At 46.9% G+C, this 20,695-nt stretch overlaps 1 protein-coding gene across 1 annotated transcript in view; it reads right to left on the minus strand.

The window, feature by feature from the left end:
* PHLPP2 (PH domain and leucine rich repeat protein phosphatase 2) overlaps positions 1-20,695 on the minus strand; it is a 717,402-nt gene that overhangs the window by 399,875 nt on the left and 296,832 nt on the right. Inside the window, exon 5 of the mRNA XM_085638614.1 lies at positions 12,609-12,734. Coding sequence (XP_085494740.1) covers positions 12,609-12,734 — 126 coding nt within the window. The remainder of the gene's footprint in view (positions 1-12,608; positions 12,735-20,695) is intronic.

Consider the following 20,695-nt stretch of genomic DNA (forward strand, 5'->3'; position numbering starts at 1 on the left):
ACTCCACCTACAGCGACATACTCACCCCTCGCCTGGCCGCTCTATACCACAAAGCCATAGAAAAAGGCTCCTTCCCTCCGGAGACGGATACGGCCACCATAGTTCTTATCCCCAAAACGCAGCCGCCATCGCCAATGTGAGCGGACTACCGCCCCATCTCCTTGATTAACACAGAGCTCAAAATCTTAGGCACAGTCCTAGCTCAGCGCCTCAAACCCTACCTCAACAAGCTGGTTCATCCTGACCAGTGTGGGTTCATGCCAGAGTGGGGTACTAGGCACTGCTTGCGGCGCCTCCACGTGGCCCTGACTAATCGTCAGGTTCTCACTCCCTACCTTGCACTTCTCCTAACATATTTTGAGAAGGCCTTTGATTTGGTTGACTGAGGTTATCTTGGCGATGTTCTGCTATCTTGGGGATGTTCTGCGGGTCCTGGGCCCCAAGTTTTGTCATATGGTGCGCGTCCTGTACTCTAAACCGACTGCACGGGTGCAAGTCAATGGCGTGCTCTCTGACCTTTTTCCGATAGGCAGGGGGACAAGGTAGGGGTGCCCTCTTTCACCTCTCCTCTTCGCCCTAGCCATGGAGCCCCTGGCCTACTTCATTTGCTCAGACAATCGAGTTCAGGGCTGGTGGTGGGGAGGCTCCTATGAAGGCAAAATCTCTCTCTATGCGGATGACGTCTTGCTGTTTCTCGCAGACCCGGTCCGATCTGGCCCCCTGTGCTTGTATATCTTGCACTCTTTTGAGCGTATCTCTGGGCTACATCTGAACCCGGCCAAGTCAAATTTGGTTCCCCTGCACCTCTCCAGGGATTGCTTTGACTGGCAATCCACCATCCCCATCAGGTGGCGGTTCTTTAAGTACCTAGGAATATGGGTCACTCTACTGCCAGACCTTACCTGGGCCCTCAATGTAACCCCCTTACTCACTAGAACTGAGCAGGACCTTCTGAAATGGCAAACACTACCACTTAATCCACTAGGGAAGATATCTCTATTCAAAATGATGTTACTCCCCTGGTTCCTTTACACTGTTCAAAACATACCGCATCACATCCCCCGAGCTTGTTTCCGAGGCATAGACAGTCTAATTATTAAATTCCTCTGGAACGGACTAAGACCCAGTATGGCACTCTGGCACTGCCAGATCCCACCTTTCGATGGAGGTATGGGGCTAACAAATCTCTACTTGTACTATCTGGCTACCCGCCTCCTGGTGGAACACCATTGGTTCAATGGGGGTGGTCCGATCCGGGCTACAGAACTGACATCAACGACCTGGGCCTCTCCCACGTTCAAGCTATGTTATATGGATCCCCCATCCCCAGGGAGCTCCCCACGGTGACTCGTGCAGTCTTCCTGGCCTTCCTTTGGTAGGGTACATGGCTGCGGGAGGTAGTGGGCCTAACTGGCTTCCGGAACTGGGACCTCATTGGCATCTCGCAACTTGGGGACCTATGGGTCAGTGACCACATTCGTTCATTCGCCGACCTGCAAATTAGGTATGCACATCATCCATCCCGGTTCTACAGGTACCTGCAGGGCCGCCACGCCTTAGACAACCATATACAATCCGGCACCTCACTGCCAGAACATAGCCCCCTCAAGGCCCAGGTTATGATGGGCAACCTTGGGAGAGGTGGAGTCTCCCGCATATATCGCTCCCTAACAAACAACGGTCCCGCTTCTCTAGACTGGCTGAAACTTTGGTGGGAGGCGTGGTTGGGCCCTTTGAAGGATGAGGACTGGAGGGATGCGCTAATCCCGCCCAAAACCATAACTGTTTTGGCCAAGCTCCACCTGGTCCAGCTTTACTACTTGCACACCTCCTACCTCGCCCCCAGTCGCCTACACAGAGCAGGCCTTATTCCAAATCTGACCTGCCCGAGGTGCGGTTCAGATCCCGCAGATTTCTTTCACATAGTATGGACATGTCCACACATTGCCCCTTACTGGGCTGCCTTAGAAACGGAACTCGCAGAGATACTAGGATGGGAAGTCCCACATAACCCCCTGAACATACTTTTGGGCATCACCAATGGTCTGGATGGGTCCAGGGCAGACAAGGCATTCTTGGGTACGGCTCTGGTGGTGGCCAAACGCGATATCGCAGCTGCATGGAGGGATCCTGCCCCGCCCTCTCTAGCTAAATGGCGCCAAGGTGTAAATTGGTGTGTCACGCAAGAACACTCACTATACGAGGCCAAGGGTTGTCCTGCCAAACACCGGAGAATCTGGGACAAATGGCTGGGAGTGTTGGACTGAGCGTTTTTTCCCCCTTTGTCTGTGGGCCCACTTCACTATGCCATCTGGAGAGAGTGTAACAATAAGGTGTTTTACCTGTACAGTGTGCCGAAATCCTCAGGTTATGATGCTGTCTACAATGCTGTACTGTTTACCTTTAGTTTTCTTATTGCTCTGTAAAATCAATAAAATTGATTATCAAAAAAAATAGAAGGCAAATATCTATTCATGTGCAATAAGGGTACAAAATATGAGAATACATTATTGAGAAACAAAAGTGCATAGTTTAGCACCACTTAACCCACTGATGTTGCATTGTGGATCGTGGAGTTCAAGCACTAATGCCTGGTCTAGGTATGTGCGCTCTTCTAGGTAGCTGTCCTGCAGATGTCCTGGATTGGTATGCCAGCACACAGCGCTGTTGATGCTGAAACGGCTCTGGTAGAATAAACACACACTGGTGTCTGCAGTGGCTTCCCTGCTGCTTGATGGCAATACGAAATGGTACTGGAAATATAACGCGCAATACTCTGCTTGGATAGAGTATCACCCTTCCTTGGAGCACTATAGGCCAAGAGTTGAGTAGACCTACAAAAACTCTTAATTTTCTGAAGATAGAGTTTCAAGCATCTTTTAATTTCCAGCGAATAAAGAGCCATTTCCGCTGGCATTGAGGGGTCTGGAAAGAAAGTTTTGAGGATGAGAGGTTAATTTAAGTGAAAGCCTGAAGGAACTTTAGGAATGAACTTAAGGTTGGTGCGCAGAACAACTGTATCATCTCTAAACTGCAGAAAAGGTTCTTAGATTGGTTAAGGCTGGAATTTCGGTAACCCGTCTGGCCAATGTCAATGCCAGAAGCAGGGTTACTTTCCGTGAAATTAATTTGAGATCAGCTTTGTGAATAGGCTTGAACGGGCGTTACAGGAGCTTTCAAATGACTATGTTGAGCTGCCAGAGCGGTGGAGATCTGACTGGTGGCAAAACTCTAAACAGTCCTTTGAGGAGTTGCATGACAATGCTAGCTGACCATAAGGAAGGTAAGATAGAAGACCTCCTAAAACGAGAAATAGCCGCTACATGGACTTTGATGGAGGCATAGGCCAACCTAGAATTTGCTAACAGAAGGAGGTAAGAAAGAATTTCACGGGGTGAAGAGGAGAAAGGGTTTACGTTACATTCTTGGCACCTAACGCAAAATCGCTTGTACTTTAGTCGATCGGTCTTGTTAGTGCTCTGCGCTCGGTCGTTGTAGAGTATCTCTCTGCATCCATATAGGAGATTAAAATGGTCAAATTCAAGGAGGTCAGGAACCAGGCTGCTAAATGCAGCGATTTGAGATCTGGATACAGCACTTGGCCCTGGGACATCATTAAAAGAGATGGAAGGGGATCCAACAGAATGTGATGCCTCTCTGAAAGCAGGACGAGATCTGTGTACCAATGCTGTCATGGCCAGGAGGGGGCTATGAGGATGATTCTGCAGGGTTCTGCTTTCATCTTCGTTAACAACCTTGGCAGAAGAGGAATTGGATGAAAGGCGTGGGTAAAGATGCCTGACCATGCCATCAAGAAACGCATAGTCCTTTAATCCATGATGGTGATTCCAACTTGCGAAGAACCGGCATTTTTTTTTCTCTGGGGTTGCATAAAGATCGAGACTTGGCTTGGCCCAATGGAGAAAGATTTCATTGAGAATTGCCTTATCCAACTCCCATTCGTTACATGATGACTTTAGCCTGCTGAGAGTATCTGCTGCTGTGTTCTGGTTGCCGGGAAGATGTTTTCTGCCTTACGGGTTACTCTGTTGCGAATGGCCCATTCCCAGATGCACTGCGTCTCTTGAGAGAGAAGGAGAGATCTGGTGCTGCCCTGTTTATTGAATTAGTGCATCGTGGTCGTGTTGTTCGTCTGGACAAGAACTGCTGAATCCAGTAACTTTGGTAGAAATGCCTGTAAGGCCAGATGCACTGCTTTGAGTTCCAATAGTTTGATATGGAGGTGCCAATGTTGTTTTTGCTATCGGACGCTGACTTGTAGATTCTGGAGAAATGCAACCCATCCATCTAGGGAGGCATTGTTTAAAACAATGAGCGGCGAGGGAGTGGTCAGAAAAGACAGACTGACTGAGATATTCCTGCATTGGGTCCACCAGAAGATAGTTTGAACCATCTTTCGTAGGATCATTATCAGATCGTTGACAGCTCCCTCCACTTGCAGCTATTATTTGTCTAGCTCCTTCTGGAGAGGATGCATTCTTAGAAAACAGAATGGAATAGGAGGGATGCAGGATGACATCATACCTAGGAGAGATTTGTAATTGCAAACTGAAAGAGACTTTCCTTTCTTCTTTGGATTAGCTGAGCTAGAGATATCAGTTTGGATTGTCTCTCGAACGAGGGGAAATCCTTGTTGAGAGTTGTGTCTAGTGTTGCCCCAAAGAAGGTGATGTTTTTGGAAGGATGCAAGACAGATTTTTGCAGATTCAGGGTAAGGCCTATTCTGCTGAACAGCCTTGTGCAAGCTGCTGTGGACGTCTGAGCTGCGAAGATGGATGACACCTTGATCAGCCAGTCACCTAAATAGGAGAACACTTGGTGTTGTTGGTTTTCCTAGAAAAGCTGCTACCAGAGCCAAGCATTTTGTGACTATTCTCCGTGCAGACTTTACGGCAAACAGCAGGACTCTGAATTGATAATGGCTCTTGGCTATTACGAATTGCAGATTTCTGTGAGAGGGATGGATGAGGATGTGAAAGCATTAAAGTATGTGTCTTACAGGTCGAGGGTGGACATGAAATCCCCTGGATTCAAGAGCAACAGAATCTCCTACAATGTGACCATGCGGAAGGACTGCATTTTTGAGGTAGGTGTGGAGAGCCCTCAACTCAAGAATAGGTCGCCATTGTTTGAACCTTTTGGGGACCAAAAAGAAACGGGAGTAGAACCCATTTCCTCTCTGTGATACAGGAACTAGTTATATTGCTCCTTTCTCCAGCACTCTAAGCATCTCTAAAAGCAGGAGGCATAGGTGTTTTACAAACGCTGGTCGAGGTGAAGTATGGGGTGGAACCTGAAAAAATTCTAGAGTATAGCCAAATTGAATAAGGTTGAGGACCAATTAGTCCGTTGTTATTTTTTGCCAGTGATGGAGATGTGCAGATATTGTACCCCCTAAATGGCCAGCGAAGGAAGAGATATAGCCAGAGCCTGAAGGTTGTCATTGGCATCGAGTCAAATCCTTTTCCTGTTGCCCTGCTCTACCTCTTGGGGTAGATCTGTTGTATTCTGCTGGTGGTGGCTGACATTGAGAGTATTGAGGACAGTAAGGCTGAGAGGAAGAGGTGTAAGAGAGATACAGATATTGTTGGTATACTTCCCTGTACCATTGAATACCACTTCCTTGTGCTCCCCATAAGGGAACCTTTGGGTACTGAAGCGTCCTTAACAGCTTGGCAGTGTTAGTGTTTGTCATGATAGCCAGAAATACCTCATGAACATGTTTTCTGAAAAGGGCCTCAACATCAAAAGGCGGTCAAGGATTTTGTTCTGGACCTCTGGTCGAAGGATGTAGCTCTGAGCCAGCCCTGTTGGCCCAAGAGGGCTGCACCTGCTAGAGACCTAAAAGCCATCGTGGCAATGTCCATAGCACGGTCGATAACCTCAGAGGAAGTCTGCTCCCCTTCCTGTAGGATCTTTTTGGCTTCTGATTTACTCTCTTCCAGTAGTTGAAGCAAGTACGGCACTAGGTCACACCACATCTGGCGATCATATCGCCACAAAACTGCAAGAGCATTGGCTGCTCTGACCATGAGTGCAGACATAAAATAGAACCTCTTCCCTGTATTGTCAAGGCGTCTGTCTTCTTTATCTGGATCCGCTGTTATTGGAGCCAATGGGTTCTTTGACTTCCTCTGCGCAGCCTTTGAGATGACAGAATCAGGCTTTGGATGGCCTATGGGACAAGCAGGAGCATCATCCAGGGCTTTAGATTTCTTCTCTAGTCAGGGAAGCTGTTACAGTGGCTGGAGCCTTCATGACCTTGAGGCACAACACCCATATATAACTGACAATGGGCACTTCAGACACAGACTTCCTGAAAGGCTCCTTAAAGTCATGAAGGAAACATTCTGTTTGGGAGGAAGACATTGGCGAGTAAAAGTGTTTGGCAGTTCACTTATGGAATCCACCAATATCCTCCGGTGGAGAATCAATTGGAATTGGTGACGGAGATGATGGTGAGGGCATGAGATAGTCATCCCCCTCCTGGTGCAGGTCTCTTAAGTTCTCCCTCTTCATTGTCATCGTCAGTTGTCACAGGGTCTTGTTGGCGAGCAGGCCGAGGTGACTGATTAATAGAGGTAGCCAATAAAGTTGGATCCCGCTGTGGAAAGTATGGAGGAATAGATAGCAGTGGAGCTGGTAATAAAGGTTACTCAGTGGGAGCAGATTTTGTTGGAAACCTTTTCTTATAGTCTGACAACATGAATTGTAAGTCAACAAGCAATGAAGATGGCATGCATACCATCTCCCCCTGTGATTGTTGGTGATACTGTTCTTGAGAGACACATGGTAACGTTGATCCTCATATTTCTCTTCATAGTCATAGTCCCCTGACACTTCACGTATAACTCTGATGGACTGTGTGCATATCCGAATGGACCACCCTCATCAGAGTCCTGCTCTTCCAGCAGATGTGAAGGAACCAATGTTGTCTCCTTACTAGAAGAGGTGTGTTCTGGTGTCAGGTGTCTTTCTCTGTCGTGTTCTCTATTTTTTGCAGATTTTCCCCGTCAATAGGATCATCAACAGCATCATCGACAGAACTACTGATGAAACCATGGTGTTTGTCAACAGACGCATCGATGTGGAAGTCGTCGTGGTTGTCCTCTATGATGTAAATGGAAGAATAGCCGTCACCGGAGCCGAAGTCTTCGACCAAAAATTAATCAACTAAAACAGGTAGAAGAGCCTTATGTCACCCTTTCTTCTAGACTCCTTCAGGGTGAGGGGTTTATAGGCTGGGAGTTTTATAGCCCTGAAGAAAGTAGAGTGGCCCATATGGGCAGTAAGAATTCAGCGGAAACATGTAGGCTAATTCATTGATAGATGTAAAAACCATTATATTTCAGTGAAACATCCAGTCATGTATAACTTTAACTATTGATACCCACTTAATAAAGGGAAATCTAGGGATTATCCATCGCCATTTTTAACTGGAACCCTGCAAATATTTCCAGAAAAAAATTATTTATAAAGAGCTCCCAAAAGAATCTCTTCAGATTTTGTTGAGCCCATCAGGGTGGTATTCACCTACCCGGTTGAGAAGAGGTGCCCATTAAGAAGCACGCCATGACAGATGAGGTGTTTCCTCTAATATCAAATAGATATTCCTGTAGGATATGATAGGAATCCCTATATATTGGACTGATTGACAAGTGGGTGATCATACTCTGTGTGGTATGGTGTGATAAATAAGGAGAGTGTGCGAAGCCCTTTTTAAAAACAAACTTTCTCTCATTCTCCTTGTGTGTGAAGATGAGTGAGGTTGGAGATCCCAGAGTCACCAAAGCCCAGAAAAACAGATCCTCCCCCTCCTTGAGGTTTAGCCCCGAGTATTATGGACTGTTGTGAGAAAGTTCAGCATAGGTTGCTGGAGGGCTTTGACCTGCGCTGGGTCAGTCGAAGGACTTAAAAACATCTTTTAAGGCAAGAGCAAGATGAAGGGGCCAGATTGGGGAGGAGGGGTTTGTCAAGCACTGAGGACGAGCCCTTTATCATAGAATGATGTTGACACAGAAAGGGGACTGCTTCCTCTTATGGGGCTTTTTGGGTTGTTTGTAGGAAGATCTCTTAGAAGAAAGCCCCCTGAAGGGTGTCTCACCTTTGGGATAGAGAGTTCGTTCTGGAGTCTCCATGCAAGCCTTAGTAGCCAAAAATAACTTAAATGACATGCAAGAGTTGCAGGCTGATGCATTGTGTCCTGACCCCAAATATCACATATAGGTCATCATGGAAGTGCGGAATGGAAATCTTCTTGTGGCAACGTCTGCAAGGCATAAAACAAGAGGCCCTTTGAGGAGACATTTGACCTAGTCACTGTCACAAATTGAGGAATTAGTCTGCGAAACACCAACGGTGAGTGCTCCTGACCACATTGATGAGGTGCCAACAAACAGGAAGTGATGGCAGAGCACAGGTTAGAGACAAATATGCTCCCAGTTATGTCCCATTCGAAGTCGCTGCTGTAGGTGCTCGCCACTACCTGGTGGTACTATACAGTCTTTGCTGGGGAACTGTTTTCCAGAGCAATTTAAAGCCTCAAAGGAGTATTCATTAGGCCGAGGAATCTGCAGGAAAATCCTGATCAAAGTCTGGGCAAAACGAGGTTGGACTCCTGTCCCAGAAGATGCCCTAACGGCGACGATGGCACAGACTGTCTGCAATAGATACCACCTGAATACTACGGTTCTTTCTCACGTGTTTTGAGACACTTGCTTTTCTTGTCCATGAGACACTTCAGGGTAACAAATCAAGGTCGACATTTCTGGAGACACTGAATGGAGTGTCTTTCATAGCTTGATACTTGCCTTAAAAGTTTCAAACTGCTTGTTCATAGAACAGATTTCTCAATATTTCCTAAGCCTGCTTGAAAACCTGGGGCTCAATACACAGATGTGCTTCAGTGGGGGAACTGTTGTAAACAGAGCATAAAAACCACCATTCCACGTCAGGGACAATGGGCTTCAATAGACTGCGCTTCCACAACCTTGCCCATGGTAGTGCCCAGTTGAATGTAGGGCTAAGTGGGCTGTGGTATAGGACTCTGGCTAGATTTTGGGTCAGTTGTTGGAATCCGCAAATGGTGACCTCTTGCAGGGAGGAGACCTGGTCAATAGATCCTTCCTAGCAATGGAGCTCTTGTGTCTGGATAGGGAACTGGCAGTGGAATTGGTCCCACAGTTTCTGGTTGGGAAAGGGGAAACAGGGGTCTGGGTTGATTTGTAGACCTGGGAGCTGCAACAGGGATGGAAGGAGATGCACCATAGTCAGCTGTAGCTGTACAGGTCCTGGAGGTTCAGTATTATGATAAACTGCCTAGCCTTCTGCCTTTCACTCATGACATTCAAGAAAGAGTAGAAGATGTGCATTGAAGAGAGCATTGTAGCCCTTGATTTGGGATAAAGATCTTCCTGTCAGCCAATTTAAAAGCCCAACACTACAAAACCCTATATAATCTGTATTACACACCAGCTAAGCTTTATGGATGGGGGAAGAGGGAAAATGATAAATGTCCGAGGTGCTACAGGGGTCCAGCAGACATCATACATATGTTCTATTCCTGCATTAAGCTTTCAAATAATCTTAAATAATCTATAGAAGATTTTTGGCAGCAGACATTGAATAAATAAATTATGATTACCCCAACCACGATGCTTCTAGGATATGATAGTCGGGCAAATCTTGATACAGTACAAAGAGATTTTGTATTCATAACATTAGCCATAGCGTGCTTATTAATAGCTACTGCTTGGAAAGACAGTGAGCCTCCTACATACCACTTATGGCTACATCGTGTATTGAGTAATAGTCGGCAGGAAACTTCCTTATATAAATGTAAAGGACAAAAACCAAGGAAGAAGGGAATGAAGCTATGGGAACCCATATTGACCTGGATATATAAGGAAGAAATATAGGAGGTAATGTTTACATATATATCTAAATATGTAATTATGGAATGTTGAAGGCAAAGTAATGTACTGTGACTTTGGTTGTAAGCATACTTACAATATAACAGTATTTATTTATGAAATTATGTATATTCCAGACTTTCTAAAATAAATAAAATAAAAAGAAGAGAGCATTGTAGAAAAGTTAGCACACAGGTTCAAGAGAAGCTGGGATGAATTTGTTAACTCCTGGTTCAACAGCTCTTATTCAGAGGGATCAAAAAAGTTCACTCTATCCACAATAGAGTCAATTTCCTTGAGTGGTTGAGGAACAACCTGCAAGAACCAAGATGAAAAAAGCCAAAGAAAAGCAACTACCTGTACTGAGACACTCCTGTGAATTCTATGGCTGAAAAGAATAGTGTCTCAAAGATCTAGACTAGTAGGGTTAGTGAAAGATCCTGCACTGCTTGGTACAGTGATTTCAGGTGTCAGGGAGACATCCCAGTAGGCTGCAGTGGTTGGGTAACGTGAGAGGTATGCACAGATGGAATAGTGCCTCTTCATTCCTCTGCTTCTTTCTGCGTCTCTTGTGTTTCAGGAGGGAGGCTAGGAGAGATAATGTGTAAGAACACTGGGAAAGGTATGCAATCTGAACTACTACTTGTGCCAATGCTCTGCATTCACTAACTGACTGCTGTGCTGGCAGCTTGAGCCTCAGAATAGAAGTCTTTGGTCCTTCGACTCCTGTATGCTCGGCAACCGTTCTCTGGACTGTATCAACTGAATCAGGCTGAAACAAATCTCTGATAATCAAGAGAAAAACTGCTATTAAACTACTGGTTTTCCAGAAGTTACTCACACCATTTGAGTTGGGCCAGTGGCAGTGACCACCATTTAGAACTGGGTGGTCCCCGTAGGAGACCATGCTGCCTCACCAACACAAAGATGCTCTGGCCCACAATCAGTGGTCAAGACCATGTTACTAACCTTCAGACTATTCTTCCTAACAAAGAAAATCCAATGTCTTTTGAAGGATTGATACATTATCTCTCTGCATGCAACAGGCGATTCTTTAGGAATCTTGCACTGGTATGGTACACAAAACCATGTGTGCACCGTATGACAGCCACCAAACAAGAGGAGGGGATGCAGGCCAACTGTTGATAAGTTTGTGACAAGATCCTCATGACTTAAAGCATAGGGTTAGGGCAAAACCCTGCCCAAGCTGAAAGATGAATTGGATGGATAAAACAAACAGCAAAAAAAGTGTGAAAGAAAGCAGGAGCATATTGAGGCCTAGGCACCTTGTTAAGAATTTGCTGAGAGCAAAAGTACTGGATACTGAGGCAATCCATACCATATGAAAAAAGGCAAGAGGGTGTACATTAGTGCAGGGATGGTGAGGGCGGACAGAGCATGACACACGCATGCATTGTACTAGTGTGCCAAAGCTCTGAAGCAGTTTCTAGTCCCACCACTAATAGACATGAAGCCTATAAAGTTTAGAAAAAACTATGATGTAAAAGTAATAAAGATTATGCAGGAATTGGTTTGAAAAGAAAGATGCCCTGCATTACAATGTCAGTAACACATTCTGCAACTTCCACTACATGATTTGGCTGTTACATTTTTGTTCTAAGATGCCATCATAGGTGCAAAATATGTTATGATCACTGTACGGTCAGTAAACAACAAAGGAAATGCTAGATAATCATTAACAGTGTGTGCTGATAAATGCTAAGACCTATAGACTTGGCACCTGGTACATATTTAAAGATAGAAATTGGGGAATTTGCCCTGAAGCTGATGACCCCAAAAGAGTAGATCGCAATTGTCTGGGATAAATTGCACCGGTGTAAACCAACTGGACGTCTGACGTCTGTCTTGGGGTACTAAAATACTAGTCCAAAGGCACTGTGAAAAATCATGACTCGTCGGTGAAAATGTTAATCCTTTCTTCTTCACAGGAGGGCAAGGCACATCTCCGGTACCAAATGCACCACAACAGCTCATGCTGAAATTGGGACTTAATGACTTCTGTACCAATCCCAATGCTTCATCCACTTTACTTGAAAGCTTTGCTAAGTACCCTTTAGATGCTTCTTTAGCAACAGAATGATACAATGGTTAGTAGCACACTTCTTGCATAGCGACAGTGAACACTATCGCTGCACTTTCCAGGTCAGTGAACAGTAAAATCCAGTAAGGCTCTTAAGACCTTCACAGTGAATTTGTTTGAGTAAAATTTACATACAATTAATTTCAGCCAAGATGATATGTAAGTGAACCTTACTGGACTTTACTACACCATGGCACTGTCAAACCCAGCCCTCATGTTAAACCAAAGACGAAAGGAAACATTTAGCCTCTATAGACCCAGCACACTCACATTCCTTCACGACATTTTTCAGCATAAAATAGAAAAAAGTGATTTTTTAAAATCAATAATGCCCAGCCAGACTCAAGCTCTGTTAACACCCTGGTAAATCGAATGCAGTCTACATCACTCCTTTCACAGTTATACCTTAGTTTTCAGCAGAGGGCTCTATAAACACTGTGAAGATGCAATCTTCATTTCATCTTTAAATCCTCTCCAAGTAGGTCTCTGTAGATTTTGCAAAGCACCTAGTGCTCATTTTCCCTGGATTCAAGTGATTGCACAATCCATAATGGTGAATGGCAACATTGGCTCACCTTGGATGCTTGCCGGTGCCACCTCTGGTAGTCTGCAAAGGCTTCAAAGCAAACGTGATAGGTCTGTGCTTGTGCCCCAGCTGAACTCAAAGCAAGACAGTGTTGTCGGCGCTTCACCTCCTCAACCTATTGGAAATAAAGACCTGCATTATCTTCCTTTGCTGTATATTACAAACTCCCCGTAAAACAATTTCTTACAGTGTGTTTTTGTTAAAAACATTTATATAAGATCGTGAAATGGGTTTACAGAAGTAAGCCTACAGAGTGAAATGAAGATTCTGTGCAGAGGACTCTCAGAGTGAAACCGAGCATCACGTGCAGTTACATCAAAGTATACCCCAATAAGCTTTTATGCTCTTAAAAGGTACCTTTATTATAAGGCAAGAAGGAGCATATTAAAACACATCCTCTGCATCTTAATGCCAGTTTAATTCAGTGTTATTACTGTACTCAGTTTCCTGTTGTTTGTGGTCATTTGAATGTCACCGAGAAAAACCTTCTTTGAATCGTGATATTTCTGTCTCCCATGTCACTCAACCATGTTTTCTTTCGAAGCTCCTTCATCACCAAGTGAATGTTAGTCACGTGTATGAGTACGAAAGACACAGAGACACACAGACTTTGAAAGCATCCCAGAAATGAGCAGACATTGTTCATAACCAAAACCACCCTTTAAGATACTCCATTTCGTGAAAATTGCTAAGGTTTATGATGCCCATTACACTGGCCCTCACACTTCTGCGTTTCATGAAGCAGTCCTTTCAGTATTAAAAGTGTTTAGCCTCCCTCTCCCTGAGTCACACTAGATGAGGTTAATCTCAAATTTTCTTTTCTGGTTTTAGATAATGATATATGGCAGACTCCACAACAACTCCTACTGAATGAAACCTGCCTCCTACATCTTCACAGTCTTATATCCCTGATCTTTCATCACACACCTTTCTTCGTGTTCTTGTAAGGTACCGCCAAACCAACTCTAAACTCTTCTGCCTCATCTTTATCCCTTCATACACTCTGGGTAGGGAGACCACTATTTCCAATTCTCGTCCATCTAAAAGGATTATGAATTCTGTCTCATAACATCTCTCTTAAGCAAACAGTCCCCTTCTTCCAAAGCTGCAACATAGTAGAAGTGAGAGCCTCAATCTTACGTCTGAAATCATATTTTCAGCACCCTGGCTTATATTGTGCCCCTCTTTTATTGAAGGCCAACTCTTCCCTACCAAGCCAGGGCAGTGTACATGCACTTAACACCACTGCCCTTGGTGGTCATCCAGTAAAGTCCATACATGCCATGGGCCAAACCCATACCAGTAAAACAAATGACCCTTGTTGGGCTATCCTTTGAAGTCGTTCCTTACCCACCACTCCACAAGATATGTTGATGATCCTGCAGGATTGAAACAATGCAAGTCAACACTAAACCCTACCCCTCAAAAATTGGCACACACTTTCCATATTCTTGCCAAATCATGAGAAGCATTGCCTTCCGTTATGTGGAGATTCTGCAGTAAACACTTGTCACTATTAATCTATTTCTCCCCTATCCACCCTTCATCTCGTAATGTAGTAACTGAAGCTTTATCATCTGGAGATAAAAGAGCTTATTTGAATTTGCTTTTCCATTCCTTATGAAAGTAAGGAGGGCGCATTCGATGGGTACGGCTGAACGGATTAGTGGCAGCACTGCTTGCCATTCTAAAGCATGTGCTTAGTTAACAGACGTTCAAATTAAAAACAGATTTAGAGCTAAATAGTGGAGATTTCTTACACATATGCCCCTCTGTAAAAGAGTACAGGCAGAAAACGGACTAGATTACACATTTGGTGGGCAGTTGTAGATAATCAGGTGATGAATCGGGTTGATAGCGATTAATACCCAAAAAGCCTAGTTTTTCTACCAAAGTGGGAGGAGCATGGTAAAACATATAATTGTCAATGTAATTTTCGAAATTTCATTGACCAAGGGCACAAAGAGGTCAGATGGCAAAACGGAACTCTTAGTAGATGCAGGCGAGAGATATTTTTATATTAGACAGAATTATGTTTTGCTCGGGTAGTCTATCCTATCTGGCCCCAAATAAAATAAATCAGCACTGTTATTGAAAAATCTTCCCATATATGCTGGGCTGTATGGAAGAGGCCTATAGTAAAACCTGTTTAGAAGATCATAGGTTCAAAACCTGAAAAGGGATCTGAAAAGAGGTTACAATTAGCGGGTTATCTGTTATTGGCTGTCTCCAGAGGTGAAGAATATTCAGACGGTACTACTGTCATATGTCCCGTGCAGGCCCATTGTCATTTTCCCTTATGTTAGCCTGAGCACATTGCAGGCTGCTCTCTTCTTTGCGCACATTACTATACAAACGTATGTTTTGCTTAGTGCCACACTGTACTTTAACACACAACCTGCTGTTGTTTTTGCGTTCTGTTCTTTCCTGGGATTTAGTCTGAACACGGTAGGCAAGATCAAACAACAATGCCCCTTGTTATTCTTTTTTGGTCAGTCTCTAGCACCCAGACACAACACACAAATGCAGCTGTTGTTTGGGAACACATACTCTTTGTCATATAAGTACACACATACATGCAAATACACACTTGGAGAGCGATTTTTCAGAGAAGATATTGCGACTACACATGAGACGTAAAACTTTCATCTGAGCATGCTAAGGTACGGAGTCCGCTGCAAACCCCCAGAGCTCTTCTGATATCACCTTGCTTCCATAGGAGGGAAGGAGGGTTAGTCCACCCTGTCTAAAACAATGACCGATCCTTTTATGATTTATGGATTACTAACTATGCTGACCGTATTTGTGTTAGACATCTTCTTACTTATTTTCACGCGTATACTTTTATTATACTTTATTCGATCAAAAATATGATCATTCACATCTTAAAAAACAATACATCAGAATAAAAACAATTAAAATTACATACAAAAAGTTCATTAAAAATGTTCAGTAGGATAAATCAGGCTCATGATTCATCCAATATAAAACACAATGCTCTAGATCGTACCATAAGGCCAAATTAGAGTTAAATTAACAAGTCTAGGGTTCTGAGACAAGTTTACACATTTTTGACCTGTTCCACCAGGCAAGCAGTAAAAATCTTGAAATAGCAAACACTAGCCAACTTGTGTGGTATCTGATCTAAAAATACGTGTGGCTTCCGAGGGACAATTAAAAGATAAAATGCGACAAACAGGAGCTATCCAGGTTTTCCTGAGGTCAGCATAGAAGGGGCAACAAAAGAGGAAGTGCTCAGGGGTCTCAGGAAAAGTGTGGCATAAGGGACACAATGGATTAACGGACACATTTCCCCAGGTACTTCTTTTTTTCTTGTCAAACATATTTTTATTGAACATTTTTCAAAGTACATCATAGGTTATTACCATCATTTTACCCCTCACAGGGAGTGTTGCAGGTTTCGACAGGACGAAAGTTGTACATAGTTACATAGTGCTATGTATCGACCCGGCCCCAATCTCATTGAACTGCTTAAATGAAGGGTACAGTTTCTGACAACATCGGGGCTTAGGGCAGATCCTTGTAATCCTTATGTGAAATCAAACAAGTTAAGTAGGTGTCCCATCTTTCTTTTGTGATGGTAATTTTCCAAATCCTTCCAACCGGAAGGTGCCACATGGAGCACACTAAAGTCATATAAAAACAACTCTCAACCAGGGAATAACAACAAAAAAACACCTCCCTCCCCCCTCCCCTACAATGGTGGCGGCAACATCAATACAACTTATTCAACTTGTGTTAATAGACGGTAACTCAAAATTGAAAGAGATGAAGGGCTCTGACGGAAGGACAGACAGCCGATGGTAGTCCACGTGAGAGGAAGGTGACTAATGGGCCCCATTTAAATTCAAAATTCTTGTAATTATCCCTACAAATATCTGACATTCGTTCCAGTCTAAGCAGTTTCCATAATCGAGAATGCTAGAGGGAGATTGCTGGAGCTTCCCTCCTCTTCCAGGCGGCTGCCAGGGTAGCCTTCGCCGCTCCTATACAGAGCCACATGATTGTCTTATCTGCTCGGGTCTGGTGCTCCAGGGTGGGGTCGCGAAGTCCCAAAAGGACACCTGCCATGGAGGTTGGGATGGGGTATCCTAGCATATCTTTGATGTGTGCGAGGGGGCGTGGCCTGACATGATGGCCGGCTAGACGTGTTTTAGCTCTGCTCCTGCCCAAAAATATTAAATCCTGCATAATCCTGGCGTATCAGTAACTTTCTCAAGCCGAACCAGCAGCGGACGCCCCCTTACCTCCAAGGGTCCCGATGCGGTGCTGAGAAAACGGTCCGTCACTGGAGAACATCGTGAAGGGCAACTGGAGTCCTGTTGTGATCCTGGCTCCGGTAATGGCAGCCACCACGCGGCTGTGAGAGGCGTCGATCGGGGCGCAGCGAAGAAGCCCCGGGGCCTGTGAGGGTCCCCGCTGCCGAGACTGGACCGCTGTTGGGCCCCAGGAGGCAGTGCCGGAAAAGAGTAACTGCGGTGTGTGGCGGCCGGACCAGCGGGGCTCCAACGGCGTGTATCACGCAAGGCCGATGCGGTGAGCCCTGCGGGTGCCCCGGCTGAAAGTGCTGGAAGTGCCGCGGAGTGACGCGAGGGGCCGCCTGGGGGCCCATGAAAGTACAGTTCCACCACCTACGGCGAAAATCGGAGCCTGGATGTGGAGGTGAGGAGCCCCCCCCCCCCCGTAGCGGCGTATCCTGAGGCCGGGGCCAGTCAAGCAATATGCAGTCCTAAGGGCCAGCAAGCATCGCCTAGTTGATGAGGGGAAGAGCCCCCACATAAAATCTGTGGCCAGGAGCGAGGCCTGAGAGGGGCTGGTGAGGTGAAACCCGCTGGTTCTACTGTGGACAGCGGTGGGCAGTGGCGTGGGGACACCTGAGGACTCGGTGAGCCAGAGTGGACAGCCGTAGCTTGAAGGCTGGAGCCCTGTGGCTGAGGTGAGGGGGTGCCCCCCCATGCATCAATGGCCCCCCCGGCTTCATGGGGTTACACGGCGTGTGAGTGGCCCCGGACCTGAGGGGTTTACTTACCGGATTGGCGGTCCGTATTGTTTGCGGCGGCTCCCTTTCGTGACGGGCATTGGCGTACGCCCACTGGTTTGCAGCTGCAGAGGGGGAGCGCATACCTGTTACCATCGGGGCACCCTGTGTCCTCTAATATTGCGGAGCAGTGCTTTACAGATTGTGGACCCAGATACAGGGGCCCCCTTGACTATATGGGGTGTGAGCAGCGTGTGGCTGATATTGGACGCTTTTGTTGGGCCCTGTCTCGGCCGAACTGCTGGTTGTGCGGGTGTATCCTGATCACGAGGGTTTGCGCAGCACGGAAAACACGCAGCTCATCGCGCTGAGGACCATCCGGGCCTTCAGGCTTGCGGCCAAAGAGGTGATGCAGTAAGGACTTGCTGATCCATCGCCCGGTGCATCGAAGGGGCCGGTCCTGGCCTACTGGGGTTGTGTTCCCACCTGGGAGGGCCGTTGGCGGAGCGGGCGGTCCGTGTGGCTGGGCTGCTGAGCAGTGGAGCTTGGACCTCTACTTGACGACGCACTCCTACAGGGGTCCGATCCGTTAACTCCAGGGGCGACCGCCGATGGTGGGGGGTGCCCTGCTGGTCGGTGCAGTGACCACTCAACATTCACGGTAGGAGACCTCGGGGGGCCGCGGCTGGTCCCCGGCTGGACTGCGACCCTCGTGACGGCCCTCGGATGCCCTAGTGCCCGGAGTGTAGAGCGCTGGAGGACACGCGCCCGGAGGTGACACAGCCGACTGATAGACTAGGGCGCAGTGAGGGATCCACACACACGCCTCCTGGGCCCGAGTTGCCCCGTGACGGTTTTTCTGGACCTGCTCGCACTGGAAATGGGGAAAGATAGACCCCTTAGAGGAGCACAAGCGAACAAAATCATGCAATATACAGTACCGGGCCCATCGTCGGCAGAGCGCACCAGACCGAACCCTGAGCAGGGACCGCCGCAGGGATCGGCGGCACAAGATAAGGCAGATATCCTGTAGGCCATTAGAGACTCGCGGGTGGCGTTGGAGTCCAATATGGATGGTATGGCCATGGATATTAATCACCTGCGCCTGGACCATCGGAAGGTGGCGGATCGGGTCGCTACTACGGAGGGGGACTTGACCTCCTTGCAAGCGGAGGTCCAACACTTGCAAGCGACGGTGTCTGCGTTGAGGGAGCACACCTCTCATCTTGAAGACAGGGCGGAAGACGCGGAGGGGCGCTCGAAGAGAAACAACCTCCGTTTTTGGGGCTTTCCGGAAAAGGTGGAGGGTCCGGCAGCTGGCTTATTTCTGGAGGAGTGGATCGGATCTGCCCTCCCGGGTCTTCGACTATCTAAGATGTTTGCGGTGGAAAGAGCCCACCGCTCCCTGGGCCCCTCCCCGAAACCAGGGTCCCCGCCTAGAACTCTGATCGCTTGTTTGTTCAATTTTAGAGACCGGGACGCGATACTACAGTTCATCCGCAAGAATGGACCCCCCCCCGGTTTGAGAACCAAGAGATCCATATCTACCCGGACTACACAAAAAAGGTGCAAAACTTGCGAAACGACTATCTGAGGGTCAAGAGGAGGTTGAGAGATCTCAATATAAAATACAGCCTAATGTTTCCAGCCCGGCTCAGAGTACAGTATTCAGACAGGGTCTACTTTTTCAACGATCCACAGGAGGCCACAGACTGGATGGATTCGATGGGCCTGGATGGGCAGACTCAACATCACGAATGGCAGGAACGGAAGAGACGGAGCGGTCGACAGCGTACTCAGCCTGGTCGCACTGGAGGACAGCGGTCCGCGCCACAGGGGACACCGGACGGAGGTCGCATCATGGTGGGGCCGGATGGCATCCTGAGAGAAGAGTTGGGGGGCAAACAGACACAAAATCAGTTTTCTCCATTATGCCCCGTCCAAGAAACTCAATCAGAAACGGAAGGCACTGCTGACCCACTAGCTGGTGGCTCGTGAGCCACGTATTTGCAAGTATGGGAACTGCCAATTGGGGGATGGTGGTCGGCAGGGCTGCACTAGATGCTGTAAGTAAGGACCTCATCGCTACTGTAACCTAACTCTACTGTGGAGCGCCTGTGGGGGGGTCCTTAATTTCAGGGACTATAGGGGGGGGTGGGAGCGTAGCTGTTAGGGGGGGGCGCTGTTCCGCCACACTGCAGTCTAGGTATCCCAGCTGTGGTGTGCTGTGCCAGCTCGGCTAGGCCGTTGGTTGGGCGGGGCTGCACAGCACCGGGCAGTGTGGTTGTACAACAAGGAATGGGGTTCGTCCTTTTGTAGATTGTCATTGGTGTTTACACTGTTGCGGGGGGTTTTCAGGGGAGGGTGGTGGTTATGGGGTGGAGTCCTGAGTTCTCAGACCTAGGTTGGGTTGTGCGAATGAGGTTCTACTGCCTGTGGGTGGGGGGGAAGGTTCAAATTGTTTTGTTTTATTGTTCTTTGAGGGGAATGTTCTATGCCGGGTCACCAGAGGTCATGAGAGCCTTCGGAGGGGTTCCAATTCTTAGACATTGTGGTTCTTACCACTTCTGCATCAGGTATTGCGGTCAACCGAAACTCTTTATTTATGGCAGGCGATCAGCAGACCTATAAACTTATAACGTGGAATGTTAGGGGGCTCAACAATAGGGTCAAACGGATTCGGATAGCAACATACCTTAGGCGATATAAGATAAGTGTGGCCTTTCTACAAGAGACGCACCTCTGGGGGGACTGCCTGAAGTATGTCCAACGGCGGTGGAGGGGCCAGTTTTTCGCGACCTCCTACTCAGGGTTTGCCAGGGGGGCACTTATATGGGTGGCGCCTGGAGTCCCCTTTAAGGATCTAAAATGTAGCCCTGACGCCGATGGGAGATACGTGGTGGTGGAAGGGACACTGGATGGGAGACACATGTGTTTAGTGAATATTTATGCTCCAAACATCGACGATGGGGAATTTTTGGCTAAGGTCCTGGGAAAATTAGACCTGACTCCTGACATGGAACTCATTATAGCAGGAGACTTTAATTGTGCTTTGGATGGGAAACGGGATAGGCACC

The sequence above is a fragment of the Triturus cristatus genome, chromosome 12 (genome assembly GCF_964204655.1).
Source record: "Triturus cristatus chromosome 12, aTriCri1.1, whole genome shotgun sequence".
Taxonomy (NCBI): domain Eukaryota; kingdom Metazoa; phylum Chordata; class Amphibia; order Caudata; family Salamandridae; genus Triturus; species Triturus cristatus.